The sequence below is a fragment of the Tamandua tetradactyla genome, chromosome 11, assembly GCF_023851605.1.
Source record: "Tamandua tetradactyla isolate mTamTet1 chromosome 11, mTamTet1.pri, whole genome shotgun sequence".
Taxonomy (NCBI): domain Eukaryota; kingdom Metazoa; phylum Chordata; class Mammalia; order Pilosa; family Myrmecophagidae; genus Tamandua; species Tamandua tetradactyla.
Window position 1 is genome coordinate 93,232,997 of NC_135337.1, and position 10,639 is coordinate 93,243,635.

At 37.1% G+C, this 10,639-nt stretch overlaps 1 protein-coding gene across 1 annotated transcript; it reads left to right on the forward strand.

Moving 5' to 3' along the window:
• The first annotated feature begins 3,730 nt into the window (after positions 1-3,730).
• On the forward strand, positions 3,731-4,660 carry LOC143649688 (olfactory receptor 7A10-like). Its single transcript, XM_077119618.1, has one exon. It carries the CDS (start codon positions 3,731-3,733, stop codon positions 4,658-4,660), a length of 930 nt encoding a protein of 309 aa, XP_076975733.1.
• Positions 4,661-10,639: the final 5,979 nt, after the last annotated feature.

Below are 10,639 nucleotides of genomic sequence, written 5' to 3' on the forward strand. Positions count from 1 at the left end.
TGCAGCAATTCCTGTTGACAGTTAGTAATAGGAATGGAAGTACAATTAACCAAAGGAATGAGGGGAAGAAAGTGGTTGCAGAAAAAGTAGAACATCTGTCCATGGGGCTTTGTCATAAATGGAAGCAGGGAAAAAAGTGTCATCAGCAATACAGGAATGGGTGGTGAAGTGAAGGTTTTTTCTTCAGAGAAATATTTTTGAGAATGTTTCTGTAGGGAAGGCAGAGCTCTTGTAGATTTTAAGGAAGTAGATTTTACCCTGCAAAGCATTTCATGAGATAAACACTCCCACATTGAGTATGACATGAAGAAAGGTAATTTTTATTCAATATCTTTAAGTTGGTATATTACAAGTTTTATTTGGAATTTATTCCTTTATTGGGAAAATTCAATTAATGTGACTTTATGAGCCATTTCAGCTGTTTGTTCAAGTCTTGCTCTGTGTACTGGCACCTGACTGCTTTGATTGCTTTGATTGAAATATTTCCAGTGTGGAAAGAACTGTCAGTCTCTTTTCTCATCTTATGTTTTTCTTTTAATTTCTAAGTTGCTTGCCTTTTAGTTCTCTTTTTTAATGTGTAGATGTATTTAGGGACATGATATGAAAGCTTATCTTTTTTTCTGAAATGTGTACATTTTTTACATGAAATCCATCTATCAATGTTATGCATTATGTCTCTCATGATGCTTTTTAAATTTAGAAATTCTTCCTCCTTTGAATTAATAATATTTGGTATTTTATATGCATTTCAATTGATTTTGCATCTCTCTTTTCCTTATTAACCTTTCTGTCTTTTGCAGCTAGTTCTTTTTATAAAACACGGTCACCATCCACTTTTCTGTGAACGTGTTTTTATCATTTGAGCACAGGGCACCTTTATCCTCTATAATCTAGAGGGCACATCTGTGATTGTTTTCCTAAGGAGATAGAATTGGGTACTTACTCAGAAAGAATAAGGCTTTTGCACAATAGAAGAAATATCAGCCTCAACTCATCACCTGAATAACCATTCATCCATCGACAGAAAGGAAGCATCTAGGCTTTTTGCAGATATTGATTTAACCATCTTAGAAGGATGGCTGCTCAAATCACCCCTACAGAGGGACTTTATTAAGAATGATTCCTATCCGATTTCCATAGTGAGCACCTGTTGTATCTGAACTTCAAATCTATTTTGCCTGTTTTCAAAATCCTTTTTTTAAAATTCATATAGCTTTCTGTGAGATGAAATCAGAATTCCTACCGCTGGTTCTCCATGAATTTTAATATAAAATGTTTTTAATTGCTTTTGAAAACATTTTAAAAACAATTTTCTCCATACATTTTAGAAAATTGTGTATATTATTTTGTTCTCAAGAACTTTTCTATTCCATTATTAATCAATAGAAATATTATTAAATTAGTGCTATTTTCCAACTTGTCTTTCTGAATGTAGAGTTAATGATTGCATTCAATTTTGTCTAATACACTCTTCCAATAAGGTTTCGATTATACATGACCTGGTTTCATTCACACTATCAGTTTTTTATTTCATAAATGCATATTTTCTTTAAATTTCTGGTCAGAAGAATGCATAATTTTTCACATGCCTTCTCTAAAGCACAAAACAGAACAAAGTATGCACCGTTCCTGACCATTTGGTTCATACAGTTTACTGGAGAATTTAAAGTTCAATTACAACTGTGCATATCACATAAAATCCTCCAGGCTATGTTACATGAAACAAGACAAATCAGCATAAGAACACAGATCGTCATGGTTTGCCCAGCATAACAGAAGGGTGATCTGGGAATAGCTTTGTGTGTTGGACGAGGAACAGAAAAAGACTGAATGTGCCCTTTGGAACTATCAAAAATAGAGGTCAAAACCCAAAGCCCAAAAACAATGAAAGGCCATTGCACAAGGAAGTGAGGAACTTGCCTCATCCACTTGAGCCCTTACAAAACAGTGTGGTGCAACCAACATGTGGCAGACACAGGGAAAACAGGAAGGTCAGGGTGAGATATGGAGACCACTGCAGACAGGGGCAGCAAAATGAGTCTGTACTAAACTTGGTTCTCAACCTGGCTCCGTTTTTACTCTCCATCCTTCTTACTCTTCCGTTTAATACCTTCTACTGCATCACAGAAAGATTGCAAACAGGTGTTGTATTTATCCTATTTCTTTTTGTGAGATATTCTTTTATTCCCTGTGATCATTTTATTTCTGGGGTGTTTAAACTTCTGGATGTTTGGCTTCATGAAAAAATATCACTACTCTTTTTTGGATAAATTGTTTTGCTCTTTTATTAGAATTTCTGGGCATCAAGGGGATATATCCTGGTCAGAATTCAACCAGAACCCAGGTAGGCTTCATTCAAAACAGTATCTCAGGGAAGACCAGAGATTATATGCATACTCGAATACACTTCATCTTCCTCTTTCTCTGCTTTTAGAGCAGATATTATTTTCTTTAAACACGGGGAAAAATGACCAGATCAACATGAAACTGCTTGTTTACTTGTCCCTTTGGTATTTGCTGGATTCAATTCCATGTTTCCATTTCTAAGTATTTTTAGAATATGTATCTGATGTTGTGTGTTCTCATAGTATTCACTCCAGACATGGTGGTGAGAAGAGGATGGTGTTAGCTGGGCCAGGAACCTGGGAGTGCTGTGTCTGTGTGTGTCTGTGTGTGTGTGTGTGTGCACGTGTGTCTATGTGTGTCTATTTCTTTTGTTGGGAGAGTCCACAACATACGGGCATCTAAGTTGATAAATCCTAATAGTTGTAGCATATAATACATAATTCAAATGCAACATATATATGGAAATAAGAGTGATGCAATTAAATTCCAAGGGATATACTTGCAAGCAAATTTATAAAGTTCAAAACTTGAGCATGGGCCACAGTGGCTCAGCAGGTTGAGTTCTCACCTGCCATGCTGGAGAACCGGGTTCAATTCCTGGTGAATGCAAAAAAATAATAATAATAAATAAACAAAAAAACTTGCAACATGTGCAGAAGGAAATCTCTGTGTTTTGAAGTTGCAGCAGTGAGATGACCTTGTTTTTCACCATCTCTCATCATTCTACCTCTTATCATTTCCATCCAAACTCGCTGCTTTGTTTACCTTGTACCACCTGAACAATGCCTTTGCTTAGGTCTTTTGCTCTGGACATGCCCTGTGAAGAGCACACATTTCCCCAGATATCCTGCTGGGTCAAGCCTTTCCTTCTAAGAGGTCTCTATTCAAACATCACCTCATGTTGTGGTTTTGCCTGAGCATATTAAGAGAAGCAGCCTGGCATGGTCAGTCTTTCCCTCTCCTAATTTTTTCACCTGATCTCTTTTATTTCAAGCACTAGTAATATGATATGTTATGATTATGGGTTTATAAGCATATATTATTTCTCCATGATTAAATTGTAGGGAATTTTATTTTCACACTCTATACCCTTTCCTAGACTGAGACTGGTGTAAAGTGAGTAGTCACTATGCATTTCTACAAGGAAAGAAAGGATTTCTCTTGAACACCTTAGAATTCATAAGACTTTGTGGAATTATCTGCAAATGTACAGGAATTCTTAGTCAGAGATTGCTCAGAAGATACCATTAAAGGGGATGAGATTCATAAACAAAACCTAGGAATTAATTTCTTGTGCACAAATTGTAAATTATGGATAAACTAGAAATCACTGATTGCTTGAAAATTAGTCATGCTCTTTCTCTGTATCTAGAGAGTTACACAAATGGAACGAGGTAATGAAACACGAATTCTAGAATTTCATCTTCTGGGATTTTCGGAGCAACCAGAATCACAGTCCTTCCTCTTTGGTCTCTTCCTGTCCATGTATCTGGTCACCGTCTTTGGGAACCTGCTCATCATCCTGGCTACCATCACCGATTCCCACCTCCACACGCCCATGTACTTCTTCCTCTCCAACCTGTCCTTTATTGACATCTGTTTATCCTCCACCACTGTCCCAAAGATGCTGGTGAACATCCAGACACACAGCAAAGTCATAACTTATGCAGGCTGCCTCACCCAGATGTCCTTCTTCATGCTCTTTGTAGGGTTGGATGACTTCATCCTGGCTGTGATGGCCTATGACCGCTTCGTGGCCATCTGTCACCCCCTGCACTACACGGTCACCATGAACCCCCGGCTGTGTGTCCTGCTGCTTCTGGCATCCTGGGTCATTAGTGCTCTGCATTCTTTGTTACATAGCTCCCTGGTGTTGCGGCTCTCTTTCTGCACACACTTGGAATTCCCTCACTTTTTCTGTGAACTTAATCAGATGATCCAAATTGCCTGTTCTGACAACTTCCTCAATGACATTGTGGTGTATTTAACAGCTGGGCTGCTGGGTGGAGGACCATTCATTGGCATCGTTTACTCCTATTCTAAGATTGTTTCCTCCATACATGCAATCTCATCAGCTCTTGGGAAATATAAAGCATTCTCCACCTGTGCATCCCACCTCATGGTTGTCTTCTTATTTTATTGTACAAGTGTTGGTGTGTACATGAGTTCTTTTTCCATGCATAGCGTTCATGCAAGTGCACAAGCCTCAGTGATGTACACGGTGGTCACACCCATGCTGAACCCGTTCATCTACAGTCTTAGGAACAAAGAAATAAAGGGGGCTCTGAAAAGACTCCTTGGTCAAAAACTATAAAATGTTCATTGCATCTGGGATTGAAGAAGTGCAGTGATTGTAAGGCTCAAACCCTCAGACACAGACATTATGACTCTTTGTAAATTCATGGAAGTTAAATATGTCATTACATACATTGAAGTAAAACCTTAATAAATGCATGCTATTACAAAAGGAGAGCATTGTCTCTTGATGATTTTCGTCAAGTCAAGAAGTAATAAATCTTGAACTTCATGTGCAATGTAAGAATTGTAATGCAGGACTGGGTTGCATGTTCTGTATTATTAATGGCAAATACAGATCATTTCATTCCTGTAACCAAAATATCTGCCCTTTCTCTAAATTTTACCATAAATATTGAAGGTTTCATTAGTACACAATCTATTTTCTGACACATTCATCCAACTTTTCTAGGTTTAGTGTTCAAAATACCCCAGCTGGAAAGGATGATATAGGAAATTTCTGGAGACTACAAGGACTGTCTCATCACTCAGAGTCAGTTCTTTGGTCATCCAAATGGATCTAGTTGAAAGAAGTTCCCCAGTCCTCGACACTGGAGGAAATTTATGTCAAAGAGTGATGGTTTTCTACATGGTTAGATCAATGGAAAGGAGATGAGTTCATGGAGGATGAATTACAATACTGAATTTATCTGTCTCAAATCCTGATCTCTTGAAAACACACAATCAGTGAGAAAAAATTATGTTCTAATCACACTACTTTCCCAAAGGCATGTATATGATGGATCAGCTGTTGGAGTAACAAGAGACAGCCATGCTTAAAACACAGCTGTAAGGAAGCTGAACATTTTCTTTGGTGGCTGTCCCTCAGGTTATGCTACCCCAAGCTACATGGGACATTTTTTTTTTTTTTTTTTTTTGGTAGGGTGACCGATACCTAACTCCTTCCTGATGTCTTGTCTGGGACCAGAACTTCGGTCTCCTTAACCAGACACCCAGGGAATAATTGAAACTTCCACCTAGAGATCTTCCTCTCACAGACACCCTCAAGGTTAATCAGAGAGCCAAGTAGATGTTGAAGGAAATTCTATGATGAATCAAAGCTGACAGCTTTTATCTCAGGACCTCTGAGTGCTAATTGAGTCTTATCCAGGACTAGATTCTCTTTGCTTGCTTTTCTGTGTGCTAACTAATTAATACATTTAGTAGTCATTATATTTTTAAAAAGGAAGATTCCATTGAATTCAGCATTGCAGGCTGTCAGTTGTAACAATAAAGTAATGGGAATGGAAGCCCAACTAGATAAATAAATGTGACGGGTAAAGTGAATATAAAAAAAGTAGATGCTCTGTCTGAGTAGCCTGTACTCAAGGCAAGCAGGGAAAATTGGGTAACAGGCTATGGAGGTATACATTGTGAAGGGAGGGCATTCCTTTTTTATTTTCAAGACAAAACACATTTCGGAAATGTTTGTATTTATGAGGGAGTTCCTGTTGAATGCAGGTGTATATTATGTTGAAACACCAGTACATGCGACAAAGTTTATCATATGGGTCATTCGTATAAAATATGAAAATTTAATTTTTGGAAAAGTGTGTAGTAAAACCATTACCTGACAATTATTCTTTTGTAAGTGAGGTTAAATATATGTTCATTTCTTATCCATTCGTTTTCTCCTTTGGAAAATTTTCAGATTTTTATTTCTCCATGCTTAGCTCTGAGTGTTTTATTCTATCTTTAAATTCTATTCTTTAAAAAAAAAACTGTGGGTTTTCCTGTAACTGAGGTGGAATTGTTAAATGATAATAAACTTCACGTGGTTCAATCTACCATTGTTATATGGTGTGTTTCTACCATTTCTTTACTAAATAAGAAGTTATTTCATTCGAATATCACTTTTATGCATATTACATCTTGTTTTCACATCTCCATTTCCCTTGTGCTATTTCTTCTTCTTTCGGTTAGATTTCTTTCTAAAACTTGCATCAGCTGCTGCCACTATTTAGAAGAACACTACTTTCCAAATCCGCTGATTTTCACATTCATCCTATTCACAGATATGTGTGAATCCATATATCTTTCTGTGGGATGGAATCAGAAATGCTACTGCTGCTTCTCTATGCATTTTAATATAAAATGTTCTGTTTTTGAAAACCTTTATAAAACAATTTTCTCCGTGAATTTTTGAAAACTGAGTTTGTATATCATTTTGTTTCCAAGACCTTTTCTATTTCATTATTAATCGATAGCAAATTATTAAGCTATCGTTATTTTATACCTTGTCTTTCTGAATGTAGATTTAATGATTCCATTCAATTTTGTCTAATACAGTTTTCCAATAAGGTTACAACTATATGTAACCTGGTTTCATTCGCATTGCCAATTTTTTGTTTGATAAATTCATAGTTTCTTTAAATATGTTGTCTGAAAAATGCATAATTTTTCACATGCCTTCCTTAAGACTCAAAAGAGAACAAAGGATGCACCATTCCTGATCATTTTGATCATACGATTTACTCAGGAATTTAAAGTACAATTACAACTGTGCATATCACATGAAGTCCTCCAAGAAATGTTACATGAAACGAGACAAATCATCACAGATTGTCATGGTTTGCCCAGGATAATAGAAGGGTGATTTGGGAAGAGCTTTGCGTGTTGGAAGAGGAACAGAAAAAGACTGATGTGCCCTTTGGAACTGTCAAAAATAGATCAAAACCCAAAGCCCTAAAATAATGAAAGATCATTGCACAAGGAAGTGAGGAAACTGCCTTATCCACTTGGGCCCTTACAAAACAGTGTGGTCCAACCAACATGGGACAGACACAGGAAGGTCAGGTCGATATGTGGAGACCACGGCAGGCAGGAGCAGAAAACTGAGTCTGTAGGAACCTTGACTCCCAGCCTGACTCCGTTTTTACTCTCCATCCTCACTCTTACATTTAGCTCTATGCTGTAAAGACCTTTTCCCTTTTGGTAGGGATTTCTCTCTTTTAATTCATTTTATTAAACAAACAAACAAATAAATAAAAAAAAATTTCTCAGATTCAGAATTTCACCTAACCTTGTGATCTGTGACACACATGCTCACACAAATACATGAAGTGAACAAAGCTGTCATGAGGCTATTCTGAATGCACCTGACTGTCTGAGGCCATCTGACATTTCCTATGGTGCTTATTTACTCTACACTATATTTATTACAACATATACTATTGACCCATTTATGGGATCTCAACTCAGAATAAATTAGAGTTATGATTTCCACATCTATTTTAGCAATTATCTGCTTCTACCCTTTCACTCACTTTTGGCATTTCTGAGAAATCACGTCCTTTATTCATTCTTGCAATATATATTTCATCAGCTTTTTCAATAGCCAGTTACCAAATCATCAGGCTTGGGTGGAAGAGTATGTAGACTATTACAACATCCCTAAGGGCTGACATTTCCAAGGGAGAAAATGCATGCCATTTAATAAAAACAGCACACGTATTCCTATCATCCAAGTTAAGTACACACAAGAAGTCATGGTGTCCTCTGGAGGACATTGTAAAGGAGATGTCCCCATCTCACCCATAAAGTGTGTAGGATATACTACAAGGAACAGGAAAGAAAAACTGTAAGGACAACTATTGGAAAGATTCTAGGAAAAGGAAAGCAAAAACATGATGTCACTGCATATGAAAACTATGGAGCTCTGGCAAAGTGCCAAGTCACGTTCAATGTTTTAGAGATTAGAATGGTGAAGGCAGGTGGCAGAGAGAGGGGACGATGGAAGGTAGGTCTGAAGCATCCAGCTTGTGCATGAAGCTATGGAATGTGGCATCACTGTCCAGCAGGAAGTCACCTGGGACTGCATGTCATGGAATGTGGTCACCCATTTTATAATACAGAAGATGTCTGGCTCTATATGAATATCAACTAATTCCGTAATTGCTGGAAAAGTGGTGAGCAATTGAAATAGGACCATGGACTTGGGGACACGAGGTTTGGAAAGAATAAGCATTTGAGAAGGAGAGGGGACATCAGCCCCGTTTCATTACTGGTGATAACATTACTTGAAGATGGAATTACACGAAGATTTTTACATAGTGTAGTCATAGATCCACCTTCTCAGGATGGATACCATGTTCCCTAGTTATTGGTGAAAGATTTAGAATATTTCACTTCCTATCAAGGTTTTTCAGAAAATTCTTGGTGTATTAAAGAGTCAAGACAAGAGTTTACCTGAGGTCATTAAATTTATGTTTGACATCTTCTAGTGCATCACAGAACAATTGCAAACATGTGTTGTGTTTATTCTATTTCCTTTTGTGAGGTATTCTTTTATTCCCCGTGATCTTTATAGTTTTGGGGTATTCAATTTGCTTGATGTTTTGCTTTGTCAAAAAATATCACTACTCTGGCTAAATTGCTTTTACTCTTTTATTAGTATTTCTGGGCATCGGGATATATCGTTGTTGGAATGCCACCAGAACCCAGGTGGCTCCATTCAAAACAGTCTCTCAGGGAAGACCTGAGATTATACTTATTCTCGAATACACTTCATCTTCCTCTCTCTCTGCTTTTATAGTAGATCTTATTTTCTTTCAACACAAGATAAAATTGACCAGATCAAACAAATAGTGCTTTTTACTTGTCCCTGTGGGATTTGCTGAATTCATTTCCATGTTTCCATTTCTAGGTATTTTCAGAATGTGTATCTGATGTTGTGTGTTCTCATAGTTTTCACTTCAGAACTACTCCCTGTGGATGGTGGTGAAAAAAAGATGGTTTTAGCCAGGCCAGGAAACTGGCAGTGCTGTCCCTGTGTGTGTGTGTGTGTGTGTGTGTGTGTGTGTGTGTGTGTGTGTGTGTGCGCGCGTGCATTTTTTGGATGGGGAATTCGAAAACATACAGGCACATGAGCTCATAAATTCTAATAGTTGTAGCATATAATACAGAAACAAAAATCAAACCTGTATATGGAAATAAGAGTGATGCCATTAAATTCTAAGGAATATAACTGCAACTAGCTATTCTAAGATGTATCAAGAACAGTGCATCTAATTACCAATAATATTCAGCTTCCAGTATCAGAAAACCCAAGAAAAATAGTTGCTTCAGGAAATTTGGATTTATTTATGCACACATTCCAGGTCCAGGATTAGGAGTTTCATGGATGGTGCAGCAGCTCAGGAAAGCTCTTAGGGACTCCTACATCCCCTTTTATTTTTGAGTAGCTACTGCACTTATGGACATGGAAGCTGCATCCTATTCAGGAAGACTGCAATCCAAGGATGCAGTACAAAGGGATGTGCATGATGAGATTTTAAAAAATTCATTTTTCTAGTATAATATATATATGGAAATATTCCATATCATGAGCTCAATAAATTTCCAAAACTGGATAGAGTCCATGGAGCCAGAACCCAAACCAAGAGGCAGAAAATGGCCAGTCCCTAAAGGACATCTATTGCCCAAGGTGATGTGGACACTCAATGGGATATTATTCAGCAGCAAAAAGGATTAAACTTTGGATTCATGTTATAACATGGCTGGACATTGAATACGTCATGTTGAAAGGAATAAGCCAGACACAAAAATATACAGATGTTGTGATCTCACTTATTTGAAATCCAGAGAGGTGGAGGTAGGATTACATTACTCAGAATCAAGTTGAGGAGGTGATATTGCTTCATGTGCAGAGTTTCTATTTGAGTTGAAGAAACAGGTCAGGAAAATGACGTTGATTGTAGAAAAGAGTTGTGAATGTGCATAACACTACTTAAATGAACACTTGGTTATGGTTAAAATGCAAATTTTACATTGAAAAGCTTTAAAACTCATATGAAGTTTTTAATTTCAACTTTACTGCTAAATTTATAAAAATATTAATTGATATATTAACATAATAATTTGAACAACAGAGAAGGATGTATGGGGAAAGAAATTGAGACAAACCATACTACGTGCTAAGCTCAAGTAATTGCACATAAGAATGTCTAAATGTGTCTTAAAAGAAGGAAGTATTTTATAAATTAGGCTAAAATGATAG

Bases quoted from the DNA above. Each gene is read 5' to 3' on its own strand.
- LOC143649688 (XM_077119618.1), top strand. From the start codon at position 3,731: ATGGAACGAGGTAATGAAACACGAATTCTAGAATTTCATCTTCTGGGA.